This window comes from Tachypleus tridentatus, chromosome 10 (assembly GCF_004210375.1).
Source record: "Tachypleus tridentatus isolate NWPU-2018 chromosome 10, ASM421037v1, whole genome shotgun sequence".
Taxonomy (NCBI): Eukaryota; Metazoa; Arthropoda; class Merostomata; order Xiphosura; family Limulidae; genus Tachypleus; species Tachypleus tridentatus.
In genome coordinates this window covers 113,831,690-113,852,560 of record NC_134834.1, presented here as the reverse complement: position 1 = coordinate 113,852,560, position 20,871 = coordinate 113,831,690, and the positions used below count along the sequence as shown (strand labels likewise).

The 20,871-nt window shown below is 36.2% G+C and overlaps 1 protein-coding gene and 1 long non-coding RNA gene across 2 annotated transcripts in view; one reads left to right on the top strand and one right to left on the bottom strand.

Annotated features, from left to right (window-relative positions):
* The window catches only part of LOC143230112 (SCY1-like protein 2), a 457,312-nt gene that overhangs the window by 427,950 nt on the left and 8,491 nt on the right, over positions 1–20,871 (top strand). Inside the window, exons 15-18 of the mRNA XM_076463162.1 lie at positions 6,014–6,132; positions 8,056–8,159; positions 8,793–8,914; positions 12,178–12,392. Coding sequence (XP_076319277.1) covers positions 6,014–6,132; positions 8,056–8,159; positions 8,793–8,914; positions 12,178–12,392 — 560 coding nt within the window. The remainder of the gene's footprint in view (positions 1–6,013; positions 6,133–8,055; positions 8,160–8,792; positions 8,915–12,177; positions 12,393–20,871) is intronic.
* Positions 12,193–20,871, bottom strand: part of LOC143230113 (uncharacterized) — a 33,433-nt gene continuing 24,754 nt past the window's right edge. Inside the window, exon 3 of the long non-coding RNA XR_013016243.1 lies at positions 12,193–12,321. This is a non-coding gene — a long non-coding RNA (uncharacterized LOC143230113). The remainder of the gene's footprint in view (positions 12,322–20,871) is intronic.

Here is a 20,871-nt window from a genome sequence, read left to right as displayed (position 1 = left end):
ACCATTATGGTTTGCTGTTATCTGAATTTAATATTAATCACATAGACCCTCTCGTATTAACATTATGGTTTGCTGTTATCTGAATTTAATATTAATCACATAGACCCTCTCGTATTACCATTAATTTCTTAAACAAAGTAGCTTGTATCATTACTTAAGCCTAATAAATGTTAGTTTGTACTGTTACACACGTGGACGATCAGTTACTACATCTTCACACAAGGTACTTTAGTCCGTTATTACACATTTACATGGGGTATTTTCGAACGTTACTACATTTTTATCCTAGTTGTCTGAACTGTATTAATATTATCGACTTACAGAACACTGACAAAAACAAGAACTGGTGGTTTCCTGGAAGTGGTATTCAAAGTTAACTTCAAGACTGAAATTGTGATAACAACGTGTGGTTATTTAAAAATAATAAATTAGTTGTGTGCGTTTTATAAGATACAACAAAATTTAAAGAGTTAACGAATCGAACTGTATAACTTTACATGAAGTACAGACCATCAGTTCAGGTTAAAACAAATATCGAAGCTTCACAACTTGTAAATATTGTATACTTTGTCCATTTAATAGTAATAATTCATGGTGTATTTGTATTGGTAATTTGATATATTGTGAATGTTGTATAATTTTGTTGTATTTCAAATCTAGTGCAGATAGATAATTATGCGTGATTTTTGAAGAGGAACCACTTCGATGTTGTAAGTTTCTGTGACTTTTCGTGGAAGAAACGAACTGCAGTTTTATTGCTTAGTGTTCATAGCACCATCAGTTACAAAACAAACACGTATTTCTCCCTAGAGAATTAGAGCGTTCAGTCAAGCGAGTTGATCTCACCGTACAAAGCAAACTCTATATTGATGGTTTTTCGGTGTCGAAAAGGTTTTTACGAGTGCTGTGAGACACAAACACGTTACGTAAACCTTCTGCATATTTGCTGAAACTGGATGAAATAAATAAATCTGTTTGTAACGGTTGGCGCCCATACTCTCTATTGTGTGTACTTTACATGTTTTGTGTTTGACGTATCTAAGTAGCAATAACAATAAGCTTGCGAAGGTGATAATGTACGTGTCTGTGTATAAAGCACAGTTGTCCGTCTGGCTTTCTTGACGTCGTAAGATGTTTCGAGGAACTGGATAAACCAGTTACGATGAAAGTCGGTGAACAGATGCTGGTGAGGTCGCCTTCAACCAAATGTTAAATACGAATGGAATCGGAGGAACAGTTTCACTTTTCTACTGCTTTAATACTGAAAAAAAATAATCTATCAACGAGTGATAATGTCATTAACAAAATATTTCGGCCAAAGGTCAACCTATAATTCTGAACGAAGCAGACATTAGTATTTGGGCCAAAGGTCAACCTACAATTCTGAACAAAGCAGACATTGGTATTTCGGCCAAAGGTCAACCTATAATTATGAACGAAGCAGACATTGGTATTTCGGCCAAAGGTCAACTTCTAATTCTTAACGAAGCAGACATTGGTATTTCGGCCAAAGGTCAACTTATAATTCTTAACGAAGCAGATATTGGTATTTTGGCCAAAGGTCAACCTATTATTCTGAACGAAGCAGACATTAGTGATTAGGCCAAAGGTCAACCTATAATTCTGAATGAAGCATACATTGATATTTCGGCCAAAGGTCAACCTATAATTCTGAACGAAGCAGACATTGATATTTCGGCCAAAGGTCAACCTATTATTCTGAACGAAGCAGACATTGGTATTTCGGCCAAAGGTCAACCTATAATTATGAACGAAGCAGACATTGATATTTCGGCCAAAGGTCAACCTACAATTCTGAAAAAAAGCAGACATTAGTATTTCGGCCAAAGGTCAACCTATTATTCTGAACGAAGCATACATTGGTAATTCGGCCAAAGGTCAACCTATAATTCTGAACGAAGCAGACATTGTTATTTCGGCCAAAGGTCAACCTAAAATTCTGAACAAAGCAGACATTTGTATTTCGGCCAAAGGTCAACCTATTATTCTGAACGAAGCAGACAATGGTATTTCGGCCAAAGGTCAACCTATAATTATGAACGAAGCAGACATTGATATTTCGGCCAAAGGTCAACCTATTATTCTGAACGAAGCAGACATTAGTGATTAGGCCAAAGGTCAACCTATAATTCTGAATGAAGCATACATTGATATTTCGGCCAAAGGTCAACCTATTATTCTGAACGAAGCAGACATTGGTATTTCGGCCAAAGGTCAACCTATAATTATGAACGAAGCAGACATTGATATTTCGGCCAAAGGTCAACCTACAATTCTGAAAAAAAGCAGACATTAGTATTTTGGCCAAAGGTCAACCTATAATTATGAACGAAGCAGACATTGATATTTCGGCCAAAGGTCAACCTATAATTATGAACCAAGCAAACATTGGTATTTCGGCCAAAGGTCAACCTATAATTATGAACGAAGCATACATTGATATTTCGGCCAAAGGTCAACCTATAATTATGAACGAAGCAGACATTGATATTTCGGCCAAAGGTCAACCTATAATTCTGAACGAAGCAGACATTGATATTTCGGCCAAAGGTCAACCTATTATTCTGAACGAAGCAGACATTGGTATTTCGGCCAAAGGTCAACCTATAATTATGAACGAAGCAGACATTGATATTTCGGCCAAAGGTCAACCTACAATTCTGAAAAAAAGCAGACATTAGTATTTTGGCCAAAGGTCAACCTATAATTATGAACGAAGCAGACATTGATATTTCGGCCAAAGGTCAACCTATTATTCTGAACGAAGCAGACATTGGTATTTCGGCCAAAGGTCAACCTAAAATTCTGAACAAAGCAGACATTTGTATTTCGGCCAAAGGTCAACCTATAATTATGAACGAAGCAGACATTGTTATTTCGGCCAAAGGTCAACCTAAAATTCTGAACAAAGCAGACATTTGTATTTCGGCCAAAGGTCAACCTATTATTCTGAACGAAGCAGACAATGGTATTTCGGCCAAAGGTCAACCTATTATTCTGAACGAAGCAGACATTAGTAATTCGGCCAAAGGTCAACCTATAATTCTGAACGAAGCAGACATTGGTATTTCGGCCAAAGGTCAACCTATAATTATGAACGAAGCAGACATTGGTATTTCGGCCAAAGGTCAACCTATTATTCTGAACGAAGCAGACAATGGTATTTCGGCCAAAGGTCAACCTAAAATTCTGAACAAAGCAGACATTTGTATTTCGGCCAAAGGTCAACCTATTATTCTGAACGAAGCAGACAATGGTATTTCGGCCAAAGGTCAACCTATAATTATGAACGAAGCAGACATTGATATTTCGGCCAAAGGTCAACCTATTATTCTGAACGAAGCAGACATTAGTGATTAGGCCAAAGGTCAACCTATAATTCTGAATGAAGCATACATTGATATTTCGGCCAAAGGTCAACCTATAATTCTGAACGAAGCAGACATTGATATTTCGGCCAAAGGTCAACCTATTATTCTGAACGAAGCAGACATTGGTATTTCGGCCAAAGGTCAACCTATAATTATGAACGAAGCAGACATTGATATTTCGGCCAAAGGTCAACCTACAATTCTGAAAAAAAGCAGACATTAGTATTTTGGCCAAAGGTCAACCTATAATTATGAACGAAGCAGACATTGATATTTCGGCCAAAGGTCAACCTATTATTCTGAACGAAGCAGACATTGGTATTTCGGCCAAAGGTCAACCTAAAATTCTGAACAAAGCAGACATTTGTATTTCGGCCAAAGGTCAACCTATAATTATGAACGAAGCATACATTGATATTTCGGCCAAAGGTCAACCTATAATTCTGAACGAAGCAGACATTGATATTTCGGCCAAAGGTCAACCTATTATTCTGAACGAAGCAGACATTGGTATTTCGGCCAAAGGTCAACCTATAATTATGAACGAAGCAGACATTGATATTTCGGCCAAAGGTCAACCTACAATTCTGAAAAAAAGCAGACATTAGTATTTTGGCCAAAGGTCAACCTATAATTATGAACGAAGCAGACATTGATATTTCGGCCAAGGTCAACCTATTATTCTGAACGAAGCAGACATTGGTATTTCGGCCAAAGGTCAACCTAAAATTCTGAACAAAGCAGACATTTGTATTTCGGCCAAAGGTCAACCTATAATTATGAACGAAGCAGACATTGTTATTTCGGCCAAAGGTCAACCTAAAATTCTGAACAAAGCAGACATTTGTATTTCGGCCAAAGGTCAACCTATTATTCTGAACGAAGCAGACAATGGTATTTCGGCCAAAGGTCAACCTATTATTCTGAACGAAGCAGACATTAGTAATTCGGCCAAAGGTCAACCTATAATTCTGAACGAAGCAGACATTGGTATTTCGGCCAAAGGTCAACCTATAATTATGAACGAAGCAGACATTGGTATTTCGGCCAAAGGTCAACCTATTATTCTGAACGAAGCAGACAATGGTATTTCGGCCAAAGGTCAACCTAAAATTCTGAACAAAGCAGACATTTGTATTTCGGCCAAAGGTCAACCTATTATTCTGAACGAAGCAGACAATGGTATTTCGGCCAAAGGTCAACCTATAATTATGAACGAAGCAGACATTGATATTTCGGCCAAAGGTCAACCTATTATTCTGAACGAAGCAGACATTAGTGATTAGGCCAAAGGTCAACCTATAATTCTGAATGAAGCATACATTGATATTTCGGCCAAAGGTCAACCTATAATTCTGAACGAAGCAGACATTGATATTTCGGCCAAAGGTCAACCTATTATTCTGAACGAAGCAGACATTGGTATTTCGGCCAAAGGTCAACCTATAATTATGAACGAAGCAGACATTGATATTTCGGCCAAAGGTCAACCTACAATTCTGAAAAAAAGCAGACATTAGTATTTTGGCCAAAGGTCAACCTATAATTATGAACGAAGCAGACATTGATATTTCGGCCAAAGGTCAACCTATTATTCTGAACGAAGCAGACATTGGTATTTCGGCCAAAGGTCAACCTAAAATTCTGAACAAAGCAGACATTTGTATTTCGGCCAAAGGTCAACCTATAATTATGAACGAAGCATACATTGATATTTCGGCCAAAGGTCAACCTATAATTCTGAACGAAGCAGACATTGATATTTCGGCCAAAGGTCAACCTATTATTCTGAACGAAGCAGACATTGGTATTTCGGCCAAAGGTCAACCTATAATTATGAACGAAGCAGACATTGATATTTCGGCCAAAGGTCAACCTACAATTCTGAAAAAAAGCAGACATTAGTATTTTGGCCAAAGGTCAACCTATAATTATGAACAAAGCAGACATTTGTATTTCGGCCAAAGGTCAACCTATAATTATGAACGAAGCAGACATTGATATTTCGGCCAAAGGTCAACCTATTATTCTGAACGAAGCAGACATTGGTATTTCGGCCAAAGGTCAACCTATTATTCTGAACGAAGCATACATTGGTAATTCGGCCAAAGGTCAACCTATAATTATGAACGAAGCAGACATTGGTATTTCGGCCAAAGGTCAACCTATAATTATGAACGAAGCAGACATTGGTATTTCGGCCAAAGGTCAACCTATTATTCTGAACAAAGCAGACATTGGTATTTCGGCCAAACGGTTTACGTGCTAAGTCTCGAAACAGTAGAAAATCCAAGGTCGGTCACTGTTTATAGGATTATTCATTACAGTTAATTGTTACAGAATACTTTTTAAGAGTATATATGCAGTACAGACTCTATGTTGACACGTAACATACGTTAGTTTACGTAAATAGTTTTAGGAAACTTATCTAACAAATATGTAATTTCGAACGTATAACCGTCACTTGAGCGCTAAACTTTGCTTCTTTTTATTGCATTACTTAATCTGTCTTCTTAATAATTAATATTATGTAAGGAAAAACAAAGATTACTTAAGAAATCGACTGTTACAATGAAATGTTTTACCATTATAACTTTTACCTCTATGTCTCTTACATTTAGGAATATACAAGCACATGCTAGGAGACAAAAGGTACGGTCTAACTGTGAACTTACTGTCCACAAAGGTCATGCCAGCCCTGATCCCTATCGTGGTCTGTCCCGGTTTAAAGCTTGATCAAGTAAGTAGTACTTGTTTATGAACTTGAGTCTGAGAACCTTAGCCTCCCTTACCAGGATCTCAAACCTTAGTCTCTGTTACCATGATCACAAACCTTAGCATCTGTTACCATGACCACAAACCTTAGCTTCTGTTATCAAGATAACAAACCTTAACCTCTTTTACCAAGATGAGCTGGGATTAAAATTATTTGATTATTCATTAAACAGTACTGTCAGCAAATGATTCCTTCGCTATAAATAATGAAACGTTTTGGTACGAGCTTCATGATCATGACAATGTCACATAACGGAGATACATGATCATGTCACAGTAGGTTTACCAATGATCAGTTCTAAAGTACATGATCATGTCACAATAGATTTACCCGTGACTAATTCTACAGTATTTCATCATGTCATAGTAGATTTATCGTCGATCAGTTCTAAATTATATGATAAAGTTATAGTAGATTAACCCATGATCAGTTCTAAAGTACTTGGTAATGTTACAGTAGATTTACCTATGATCAGTTCTAAAATAATTCATCACGTCACAGTATATTTACTGATGATCAGTTCCAAAATATATGATCATGACAAAGTACATTTACCCATGATCAGTTGCAAAGTACATGATGATGTCATATAAAATTTACCCATGATCAGTTCTAAAGTACATCATCATGTCACAGTAGATTTACCCATGATCTGTTCTAAAGTACATCATCATGTCACAGTAGATTTACCCATGATCAGTTCTAAAGTACATCATCATGTCACAGTAGATTTACCCATGATCTGTTCTAAAGTACATCATCATGTCACAGTAGATTTACCCATGATCAATTCTAAAGTACATCATCATGTCACAGTAGATTTACCCATGATCAGATCTAAAGCATATGATCATGTCACGGTAGATTTATCCATGATCAGTTCTAAAGTACATCATCATGTCACAGTAGACTTACCCATGATCAGTTCTAAAGTACATCATCATGTCACAGTAGATTTACCCATGATCAGATCTAAAGCATATGATCATGTCACAGTAGATTTACCCATGATCAGATCTAAAGCATATGATCATGTCACGGTAACTGAACTGTTATTGAAGATGCTAAAACTTCTACACCCTTTGATTTCTTCTTCCACGATATGATTACACTGTCCATTTCCTAATATAAATCGAACCTATCATAATCGACAGGTTGCAATGCTAAAAATGGGGTTTCGATACGTGTGGTGAGCAGAGCACAGGTAGTCCACTATGCAGCTTTGTGCTTAATTCAAAACAACAACAAAAAATTGTTAAATTAAGCCTATCATAATCGGCTGGATTTCATCAGGTGTTCTTAGTCACCACCAGAAGATTCAGTTAAAACTAGATTATACTATATCTATCAAAATCGGCAATAATATCAACATATTTCGTTGCTAATCATCAGATAATGTTATTCACCCAAGGGAAGGGCCCAGGAAGAAAAGTATTTATCCTAATTGGATCGTTAGATTTGATATTTATTCTAATTGGATCGTTAGATTTGAAATTTTGGCCAAAAAACACAAATTTCCATCATCACGGAAAATGCAGTATAAAAACAGCCCACGTGCCCACGTGCTTGAGACACTCAACTCGCAATCCGAGAGTCACGGGTTTGAATCCCCGTCACATGACTAGTAGTCTTACACTACTAAATTAGGGACTGCTAGCACAGATAGCCCTCGTGTAATATTGCGCGAAATTCAAATCGAAATAAAATGCAGAATAAAAACAATAAGTATTTTTATTGTTACAGATGTCGCTGATGTAAGAGTGTAAAATTCACTATTTAATTAATCAGAATCCAGAAATTTCTCGGGTCTCACTTTTCAAGTCAATAAATTAACCAAACCTTGTATTCCTTGTTTACAGTCTTGTTTAGTCTTCGTTTTTTCTTAAGTTCAACAGTTTAGTGGAACTACTACAAGAGATGTTACATCACGTGGCTAGAAATCAGAGAAATAAACTGAAACTTGAGAAAACCTCCATACCATCTTCAGAAAAGTAAGTGTATTTTGTGGACATACCTACTTCTTACCTCAGATACTGGATAACGTTATTCATACAACATAAACGTTTCCCGAACACAACATTTATTTTTCTAATCGACGTTTTACCATAAGTAATATGCGGTTTCAAACTAGCTATCAACATGATGTGATGTATATAAAAGTTTTACTGCTACAGTTTACTATAAGACAATTTTCCCAGCACAACCATAGACTCTGGTTACATGCCAGTGGTTTAATTACCTTATTGGCACCAATACCCTTCCTGTCTCACTGCTGTTGTAGTAAATTAAAAAAGGTTACGTTATTCGGGTAGAAGTCAACACTGAGTTATGCATCGACGATCTCCAACAAGATATTTTAAAATAATATCACTAACTTTCCAAACGTTGTTTAATAATGTAGAAATCGTTTCATTTATGTTTAAATTATATTTTGTTTGTTTTTCAATATGTTTAATAATGATGTGTCATATCTGAAAGTCTCACAAATGTTAAAATTTTGATTTTAACTCTAGAAGTATTTCCATCTTCACAAGTGGAAATATCTTCTATTAATAGAAGAACGTACCAGTGAGCTATTTACTTGAATTGTTATTATGAATTTAAACTATCAGAAACTATTCCAGACTTTCAGTTCCCAGCACCATAGATCAAACTTCGGGATATCCTCACCGGCCTCCTTTGTTACGTCTTGAATCTAGACGAACGTCAGTAAGCATGGAAGACGTCGTAAGACGAACAATGTCACGTAAGTGTGGAACAATCCCCTCTAACCATATTTAACAGGTTAATTATTTTCCCTGAATTTTACCTTTTAATGTTTCTATCCCTTTATGTGAAATGTTATTCTCCATAGGTACAGCTCTTATGCTTTCCGTGAAAAGATTTTTTTCTTGCACTATCGTTTTCTTAATTATATAAAGTTCAACAAGATATTAAATTACACTTCTGGGCTAAAACATAATTTTTGGACGAATTTTAATTTTTGTTCTCATTGCCCATAAAAGTGATTGGTGTAATTATCATAAATTATACAACTAAATTATCATAAATTATACAACTATATTATCATAAATTATACAACTAAATTATCATAAATTATACAACTATATTATCATAAATTATACAACTAAATTATCATAAATTATACAACTAAATTAAATTATCATAAATTATACAACTATATTATCACAAATTATACAATTAAATTATCATATTAAATAAAACTATATCATCATAAATTATATAACTAAATTATCATAAATTATACAACTAAATACTAAATTATTAGTGTTGTTTTAATAACCTTTTACTGGTGTTTCTATTAAACAAACGTATATAAACATGACCAGAGGAGTAACTATCCTGACTGACGTTTTATCTTGAGATAGATTCCGCAGCTTTTTAACTGACCCAAAAGAATATGGTCATCTTCAGTAAAAAATATATTTTAGGAACAATCATGATTTAATTAGATTGTTCTGTGTAATGTTCCAACTTGTGAATTCGAGATTACACGTTCATGGTCCACATTCTAAAAGTGACAATTATGTCGCATAATTCGCTCTGAGTAGCACTAAAGTTATTAATTGGTACTGTTAACTTCCTCTATATTATCAGTTCAAACTAAATACCAGTAGAGTAGTTGCTGTTCACTGGTACTGTTGACTACCTCTAGATTATCAGTTCAAACTAAATACCAAAAGAGTAGCTGTTCTTAAATGGTACTGTTGACTACCTCTAGATTATCAATATAAACTAAATACCAATAGAGTAGCTGTCGTTAACTGGTACTGTTGACTACCTCTAGTTTATCAGTTCAAACTAAATAGCAGTAGAGTAGTTGTTGTTAACTGGTACTGTCGACTACCTCTAGTTTATCAGTTCAAACTAATACTAGTAGAGTAGCTGTTGTTAACTGGTAATGTTGACTACCTCTAGTTTATCAGTTCAAACTAAATACCAGTAGAGTAGCTGTTCTTAACTGGTACTGTCGACTACCTCTAGATTATCAGTTCAAACTAAATACTAGTAGAGTAGGTGTTGTTAACTGGTACTGTCGACTACCTCTAGATTATCAGTTCAAACTAAATACTTGTGGAGCAGCTGTTCTTAACTGGTACTGTTGACTACCTCTAGATTATCAGTTGAAACTAAATACTAGTAGAGTAGCTGTTCTTAACTGGTACTGTCGACTACCTCTAGATTATCAGTTCAAACTAAATACTAGTAGAGTAGGTGTTGTTAACTGGTACTGTCGACTACCTCTAGATTATCAGTTCAAACTAAATACTTGTGAGCAGCTGTTCTTAACTGGTACTGTCGACTACCTCTAGATTATCAGTTGAAACTAAATACCAGTAGAGTAGCTGTTCTTAACTGGTACTATCGATTACCTCTAGAATATCAGTTCAAACTAAATACTTGTAGAGCAGCTGTTCTTAACTGGTACTGTCGACTACCTCTAGAATATCAGTTCAAACTAAATACCAGTAGAGTAGCTGTTCTTAACTGGTACTGTCGACTACCTCTAGATTATCAGTTCAAACTAAATACTAGTAGAGTAGGTGTTGTTAACTGGTACTGTCGACTACCTCTAGATTATCAGTTCAAACTAAATACTTGTGGAGCAGCTGTTCTTAACTGGTACTGTCGACTACCTCTAGATTATCAGTTGAAACTAAATACCAGTAGAGTAGCTGTTCTTAACTGGTACTATCGATTACCTCTAGAATATCAGTTCAAACTAAATACTTGTAGAGCAGCTGTTCTTAACTGGTACTGTCGACTACCTCTAGAATATCAGTTCAAACTAAATACCAGTAGAGTAGCTGTTCTTAACTGGTACTGTCGACTACCTCTAGATTATCAGTTCAAACTAAATACTAGTAGAGTAGGTGTTGTTAACTGGTACTGTCGACTACCTCTAGATTATCAGTTCAAACTAAATACTTGTGGAGCAGCTGTTCTTAACTGGTACTGTCGACTACCTCTAGATTATCAGTTGAAACTAAATACCAGTAGAGTAGCTGTTCTTAACTGGTACTATCGATTACCTCTAGAATATCAGTTCAAACTAAATACTTGTAGAGCAGCTGTTCTTAACTGGTACTGTCGACTACCTCTAGATTATCAGTTGAAACTAAATACTAGTAGAGTAGCTGTTCTTAACTGGTACTGTCGACTACCTCTAGAATATCAGTTCAAACTAAATACTAGTAGAGTAGCTGTTGTTAACTGGTACTGTCGACTACCTCTAGAATATCAGTTGAAACTAAATACTAGTAGAGTAGCTGTTGTTAACTGGTAATGTCAGAGAATTCAATGTCTAAGATATTGCTATATCAAAACAATTTAGTGAATTCAATGTCTGACACATCATTATATCAAAACAATACAGTGAATTCAATGTCTGATACATCATTATATCAAAAGAATCTAGTGAATTCAATGTCTGATACATCATTATATCAAAACAATACAGTGAATTCAATGTCTGATACATCATTATATCAAAACAATACAGTGAATTCAATGTCTGATACATCATTATATCAAAACAATCTAGAGAAGTCAATGTCTAATACATCATTATATCAAAACAATACAGTGAATTCAATGTCTGATACATCATTATATCAAAACAATCTAGAGAAGTCAATGTCTGATACATCATTACATCAAAACAATCTAGAGAAGTCAATGTCTGATACATCATTATATCAAAACAATCTAGAGAAGTCAATGTCTGATACATCATTATATCAAAACAATCTAGTGAATTCAATGTCTGATACATCATTATATCAAAACAATCTAGAGAAGTCAATGTCTGATACATCATTATATCAAAACAATCTAGTGAATTCAATGTCTGATACATCATTGTATCAAAACAATCTAGTTAATTCAATGTCTGATACATCATTATATCAAAACAATCTAGAGAAGTCAATGTCTACGATATTGTTATATCACATTAATCTGTTGAATGCTCTTTTGTTTCTATAGCTTCACCATCGCCAGACTCAAACTTGCTGACCGTGCAGGTCAATCTCCCAGGACGACGTCATTCTGACAACACAATTCATCCTCCAAGAATCATGGTAGCCCCCTGTAGTCCAGACAGTCCATCGTCTCCTTCTTCCACCACCCCTGGAGTCCAAATGAGACGTCATTCTAGCGTTAGCCCTCACGATACAAGATATAATTTCTCTTCACCAAAGGTGAATAATATAATATAATAATAATATATATTTAGTTTCATTGTTAAAAAGAATGATTATTTAATTGTTTTCATCTTAGTCCAGGTTCAAGTTTTCTGTCGAACATAATATCGTGTGTTTTATTCTTTTCCAAACTCGGCGGTGAGTCTGAATGTTTATAATGCTAAAAGTTGGGCTTCGATACCCGTGATATACATAAAGTAGCTTTATCATTAAAACAACAAAATCCCGTGCTACAAGTTTAGAATGTCCAAGAACCACATTTGTAACCAAATATTTCGTGGTCACTGAAGATCTCCCTTTTCGGGTACTCGATGGGTCAACGGTGTGTTTATGAACTAAAGTTTCATACACTGGACACGACCTATAGTGTAATGTATTAGCTCAACTAAAGTTTCATACAGTGGACTCGGCCTACAGTCTAATGTCTTAGTTCAACTAAAGTTTCATACAGTGGACACGGCCTATAGTGTAATGTCTTAGTTCAACTAAAGTTTCATACAGTGGACATATAGGAAATCGAACCTCAGATTTTAACGATAGAAATTTGGTTTCTCTTTCTTTATTAATCCGCCCTCATTATCATAAATACACCTTATAACAGAATGTGATAATAACATTATATAACAATGAAATAAATAAGTAATTATCAGTGATGACGAGAAACCCACTTGTTGAGAAATTTATATGCAAAAACGGCTCGTTTGGGCTGAGAAAACACTTTTACATAGAAGAGCGAACAACGTTTCGACCTTCTTCGGTCATCGTCAGGTTTGCATATAAATAAGTAATTAGAACATTACCAAACACAAGATTACTAATGTAATAAGACTAATGAGACATTTGTCAAATAATAATACAGTAAACACTTACTTAGAATCTTACTGTAACTTCTCACATAGAATATTACATTAAACACTCACACAAATTATTGTAGCTTCTCACACAGTATGTATTCCTGTAGACCTCATACACCAAATAACTAGACAATAAACACTCACCTAAAATATTATTGTAGCTTCTCACACAGTATGTATTCCTGTAGACCTCATACACCAAATAACTAGACAATAAACACTCACGTAAAATATTATTGTAGCTTCTCACACAGTATGTATTCCTGTAGACCTCATACACCAAATAACTAGACAATAAACACTCACGTAAAATATTATTATAGCTTCTCACACAGTATGTATCCCTGTAGACCTCATACACCAAATAACTAGACAATAAACACTCACCTAAAATATTACTGAATCTTCTCACACAATATGTATTCCTGGACCCTCATACACCAAATAACAAGACAGCAAACCCTCACATAAAATATTACTGAAGCTTCTCACACAATGTGTATTCCTGTAGACCCTCATACTCCAAATAACAAGACAGCAAACACTCACATAAAATATTACTGATGCTACTCACACAGTATGTATTCCTGTAGACCCTCATACACCAAATAACTAGACAATAAACACTCACGTAAAATATTATTGTAGCTTCTCACACAGTATGTATTCCTGTAGACCTCATACACCAAATAACTAGACAATAAACACTCACGTAAAATATTATTATAGCTTCTCACACAGTATGTATCCCTGTAGACCTCATACACCAAATAACTAGACAATAAACACTCACCTAAAATATTACTGAATCTTCTCACACAATATGTATTCCTGGACCCTCATACACCAAATAACAAGACAGCAAACCCTCACATAAAATATTACTGAAGCTTCTCACACAATGTGTATTCCTGTAGACCCTCATACTCCAAATAACAAGACAGCAAACACTCACATAAAATATTACTGATGCTACTCACACAGTATGTATTCCTGTAGACCCTCATACACCAGATAACAAGACAGCAAACCCTCACATAAAATATTACTGAAGCTTCTCACACAATATGTATTCCTGTAGACCCTCATACACCAGATAACAAGACAGCAAACCCTCATATAAAATATTACTGAAGCTACTCACACAGCAAGAGTTCCTGTAGTTCCTCATACACCAAATAACAAGACAGTAAACACTTGCGTAGAATATTATGGTAGCTTTTCACATAGTATGTATCCCTGTAGACCCTCATACTCCAAATGACTATAATCCTTGTAGATATTATATACTTGAACTGTAGGAAATCAAAATAAATTTTATTTTTCAACTCAAGCTTTAAAGAAATTTACAAAATGTGCATGAACACCACTTGTCAAAACCTTAACATGTGCAGATTATACAAACACCACTTGTCTAAACCTTAACATGTGTAGATTATACAAACACCACTTGTCTAAACCTTAACAAGTGTAGATTATACAAACACCACTTGTCAAAACATTAACATGTGTAAATTATACAAACACCACTTGTCAAAACCTTAACAAGTGTAGATTATACAAACACCACTTGTCAAAACATTAACATGTGTAAATTATACAAACACCACTTGTCAAAACATTAACATGTGCAGATTATACAAACACCACTTGTCAAAACATTAACATGTGCAGATTATACAAACACCACTTGTCAAAACATTAACATGTGCAGATTATACAAACACCACTTGTCAAAACATTAACATGTGAAGATAATACAAACACCACTTGTCAAAACATTACCATATGCAGATTATACAAACACCACTTGTCAAAACATTAACATGTGCATATTATACAAACACCACTTGTCAAAACATTAACATGTGTAGATTATACAAACACCCCTTGTCAAAACATTAACATGTGTAGATTATACAAACACCACTTGTCAAAACATTAACATGTGCAGATAATACAAATACCACTTGTCAAAACCTTAACATATGCAGATTATACAAACACCGCTTGTCAAAACATCAACATGTGCAGATTATACAAACACCACTTGTCAAAACATTAACATGTGTAAATTATACAAACACCACTTGTCAAAACTTTAACATGTGCATATTATACAAACACCACTTGTCAACACCTTAACATGTGCAGATTATACAAACACCACTTGTCTAAACCTTAACATATGCAGATTATACAAACACCACTTGTCAAAACCTTAACATGTGCAGATTATCAAAACCTTAACAAGTGCAGATTATACCATAAATGTTGCCAAACACGTACAAAATGGGAACAGCTCAAACCAGGTAAATATCCAATGAAAGGCCCCAACTGTTTCTCTTGATCCAATAAAGTACGATCTAAAACTACCTCCAACAAACTAAACAGCAAAGTACACAAATCCTGTACATTAAGACACCAAAAAATAAATGAACTATAGTTTCCTGAGTATGACTACAGAAGAAACATAACCTTATAGGTTTGTTTGTTTGGAATTAAGCACAAAGCTACACAACAGGCTATCTGTGCTCTGCCCACCGTGAGCATAGAAACCCAGTTTTTAGCAGTGTGAGTCTGCAGTCATACTGCTGTGTCACATGGGGAGTAAATTTGTAAGATGTCTAAGTATTTAAACTTATTTAACATTTGTAGTGATCCCTAACAAGATAGTCTAAATAACAGTATCGATAACCGACAAAAGAATCAAAACGATTCTTTCAAAGTAACAGTCAATCAGTATCAGATACAATGACTCTCCAAAACTGATGTGGTACCTGAGGATGAAAATTATTCTGCAGTCCACAAAATGGTTTGTTGGTTGGTTGATTTAGTGTTTTATGGTACAAAGCAGCTAGGTTATCTGTGACAAACATCCGGTGAAAAGTTAAAATTAAATTTAGTAAAATTCATAAAAGGAAATGAAGGTAAAACAAAACAAAGTTTAAAATAAATAAATAAATAAATAAATAAATAGTATAAAACCAATGTTTACATCTAGTCTACAACATTAAGAGAAAAACTACAGTAATTCAAGTTGTAAAGGACTTTCTGTAGTGTGACTAATAATCATAACTCGCCAGGAAGACTAACAGGTAAGTACAAAACCACTGTCAGTCACCTGAAGTTGGCCTTTCCAGTCCTGGTTTCCATTATCTAATGTTATGGCCAGTTTCTAATTTCAAATTGAACTAGATGAACTGTGATTTTTAAAATGGAGCCACATTAAAAAAGGTCTAATGTATAAATTAAAAAACCTAAATGGCATTAAAAAGATTAATGGCCTTTAAAAAATTAAAAACATTTGTAAGGTGGACAGTGTCACCATCATCAATAACACTGATGGACAAACCTTGGGACAGAACATGTTTAAAATGGTACCGTCTTTCAGAGTCGTAACGATGACAAAACAGTAAAATGTGGCTAACAGTGATCTGAGTGTTACACAGACTACACACTGGTGCAACAGTTCCAGATAAAAGAAAACGATGAGTTAAAAAACTGTGACCAATGGGTAGTCTAGTTAGAACAACTTCCTCCTTCCGATCCTTATAGAAGCAAGACGGCCAAAGTCCAATATAGTGTTTTATTTGGAAAAGCTTGTTTTCATGTTGCTCACTCCAAGTCGACTGCCAGCTAGCATGGAGTCGAGCCTTGAATACAGGACCACAGTCCATGTATGGAACAGGCACAGCAGTGATAGTGCCAGAGCAGATAGATTTCGCTATCTGCAGATAGATGGTGTCGGTGAGCTCGTCCCCGCGAATACCAACGTAGCCCAGTATCCAGAAAACTGGATAGAAGTAGATATTAAAGAGAAATGGGCCAGTCGGTTTTGAATATCGGTGAGAACAGAGTGTGAACCACGTGAAGCAATTCCAGGGCCGGTAGAGAACTAAGCGAGTCAATATAAATTGTGCAGTTTGAGTACTGCTTAGCTTCTATGTGATCCAGGGCAAGAGAAATGACATACAGTTGAGCAGTGAACACAGAAACTGTAGAGAGCATTCCATGCTCAACCACTGAACCATAACAAACCATAGCAAAGCCCACACAGTCATCTGATTTCCAACCATCTGTAGAAATAGGAATGGAAGGATGGATCGAAAGATGTTCAGCAGATAACAGACAATATTTGACGTCTTACCCACCGAGCACGGGCCTGCTGAAAAGCGATGCAGTTCGAGTGTGTGAGATATCTACGGAAAGTATTCCAGGCCCACTTATGAGAGTTCCATGTCATGTGGCAGGCAGGATTCCAACACGGACGAGGATATCGTGGAAAACGTGTAGAGGTTTTAGGAATACACTGAGCATCTGTAACACAGTCGTCTTTTGATGGCATACAGACGATGATAGGATCATGTTCTGCGAGAACAGTGAAAGAGGGACAGTTTGCCTGATCCAGTTTCCACCGGGACGCGCGAGTCGGGTTGCATCGACCACGGCCAGTCTCTCTCATAATTATATAGAAAATGATCACTGCCTTATGGATTATTGTCAACCCTCTATAAAAAGTGGGAGAATAGTGAAGGGGAGCAAATTGATAGAACAGTAGTAGTAAAAGACTGATGAGGCGCATGAAAATAAGTATAATAACTGCCAGTGAAAAGAGAAAGGTTGTGATATGAGAGCATGCTCTCTACGGAGCAACCCCTCCCATCAATATCAGCACTTCCCTAGAGAGAATGGTGTCCATTAAAGTCCCCCAGGATAAGAAAGGGAGACAGCAACTGTTCAACGAGAGCATCAAGGTCTGATTGATCATAGATCTTTCCAGGTGACAGGTAGAGAGAAGAAACAGTGATGGTATGACCCAGAGAGAATAAACATTGATGGTATGACCCAAGGAAATGCAGACGGTTATGGCCTCCAAGGACGTGTCAAGTGGCAAACACAGGGTGGGCACATGCTGACCAACCAACAACGCCTCCATGCACTTGTTTATCATACAATCTGTCGTTTCTGTACAAAGAAAAGTGCCAAAAGGTAACTGTATTGGGAAGTTTAATAAATGTTTTCTGTAAGGAAAGACATACAGGATGGTAGGGATCAATTAGTGCTTTGATGTCATCCAGATTAGAGCATAAACCTCGACAGTTCCATTGTATCAAAGTGGCTATTTTTACTGATATGTAGGCGAATTGGGTGGAGAGCCCTTCTGTTTTCGACCATGTATTTTTCTATATTTGAGGGAGGTCTGTTGATCTCCATGGATTCTGCCCTAAATCGATTGGGCAGGTCTTTGCTGTTGGAAGAGAATTTCAGAGACTGAAGACATGAACAAATGATCTTTTTGCATCTTGGGGTGGGAGAAGATGTACATAAGGAAATGTCCATATCCAGAACCAAAGGAAGTGGATCTTGGGATTTGCTGAAATGTATGTTAAGAACAGAGATGGGTATTGAAGTTGTTTTTATCAACTGTTTTTAACCATGGAGGTCAAAAGACTTTTCATTTGTTTTGAGAACGATTCTTTTGAAGGCACAGAGAGTTCTGTCTGCACTCCCACAGTAGCTGTGGAACGAATTGCAGCAGCATACGTGCAAAATGAAATGGTGGACAGCAATTTTTGAGCCTCAGAATAAGTAATCCTATGAATCGTTTTCAAACGCTGCACCTCTTTTCTTCCAACCATTCAGGGCAAGAACAACGGAAGTAGGACGGGTGAGAACAATCGCAACTGACGCAATGAAGGTCCCTTTCCCAATCACAGGTATAGTGGTCCTTGCCACCACAACGAGCACACGTCAAGGAACCACGACATGATGTCTTCGAGTGACCGAACCGTTGACACTGAAAAGATTGAGAGGGTTTGGAATGTTTGGCCATATCCTGAAATTAAGATAACCTGTCTTGATGGTGGCAGGTGGACGTGGTGATATAAATGTCAGAACAAGGATATTGGTTGGCATCTTAATTCCATCTTTGGAAGTGGAAAAACACCCTCACACTGGAGAAACCAGTAAGAATCTCTGACTCGAGGATGTTCTTCATATCCTTCTCAACAATAACTCCTGGTGATTAATTCAAAGTAGCATGAGGTCTAGCTTCAACAGGTATATCCCCAATTGGCTTTGAATGCAAGAGGAGTTCACTGTGTTGAGATGTGGATGTTTCCACCAATATATCAAGAGATTGAAGCTTTTCATTGAGTTTGGAGAGCCAGCAAGTCCCTCTAGTCCCTTCTGAATGAAAAAAGAGACATTTGTCCTAAAGATTTTTCTGGAAGAGAATATAGTATAATGAGTTTCAACAGGTGTTGAAGATTGCTGCTCAGAATCTTCAAGATAGGTCATTTACCGATGGACTGTTTTTCACTATTTTATTTAAGTTTTTGTTTGGAGGATCCATAATAAAAAAAGGAAACTTCAGTGTATACTGACCCCACCCACCATGGAGCCCTACGAGGGGACGCATTATAATGTCAAACCAGTACACTGCAGCAACACCAGGGTTTCGTGAGCACTATACCCAAATACCAGCATCAGATACAAAGTTCACAATACCTGTTGAGAACATCCAACAGTGGTACTTGGTTGACCCTAGCCCGAGTGTACCAGCCGATTGACCCAAGGGGACCACCCCACGGCCGCCCGTCTACAGGAGTTCAAGGCCAAAGTGGTGTTTTAGGGTTGGACCCCTAAACCACCAGAATCCTCTCACAAGTCACCATGCATGGCAAACACGTGGGTGGATGTTTAGATTCCAGAGAAGGTAAATTTGAAGAACAGAACCTTCCCTGGGAGATCCCCTCACCACATACAGGAATCCAAACAGAGGGGTCCATAAAATATTCTCTTCAAAAAAAGACTTTGAGATAAAATAAAATCCAAAGCATTATTGTATGAAAAATACAAAACACACGTAGAAGAAGACACATCTGAAGGTGATCCAGACGTAAGTAAAGATATCCAACCCGCGGGTGACGCCGAAAAAAAGTCGAAAAAAATGTCTAATAACAAACTCAGTAGGTAGTGCATTATTGTTAAAAGAAACCAACTCAACAACAGTAGAACACAATGTATGATGTTAAAGTCGAAATAGATTATTTCCGCACCAACATATTAAGAAAAATAAAACGTCTGTCCACAACATTAGGCTTAACAAACAAAATTTTTTTCAGAATATTATAAACATATCAGTTGGCAGATGATGAAACACCCCTGAAAAAAGTTCCTACAGCAACATATAATGTTACACGTTGCATGTAACGTATAACTGCTTGACAAGAAAAAAACATCAACACCAAGCTGCACATCACCATATAGTCCAAAATAAAATTCCAACACGGAACATAGTACTTCGTGACACTGTCCAAACAAACAGTTTCAGTCTATAAGCTTATTTACGAAGCCTAATATCTACAAAATTGAGGCCACTCTCATGAATTAGTTTAACTAACACCTAAAAATGAACACCGTGAATACCATCATCCCATAGAAACTTTACAAAATATCTGTAATAAAACAAGAGTAGACTCTTCCATATGTAGTAATAAAACAAGAGTAGACTCTTCCATATATAGAACTTGAAGAAAATTCCATAACACAGAGACCACTAAAGGATTAACCTTGAAAGATAAATCTGTGACATCAAGATATTAAAATGTGTGTGA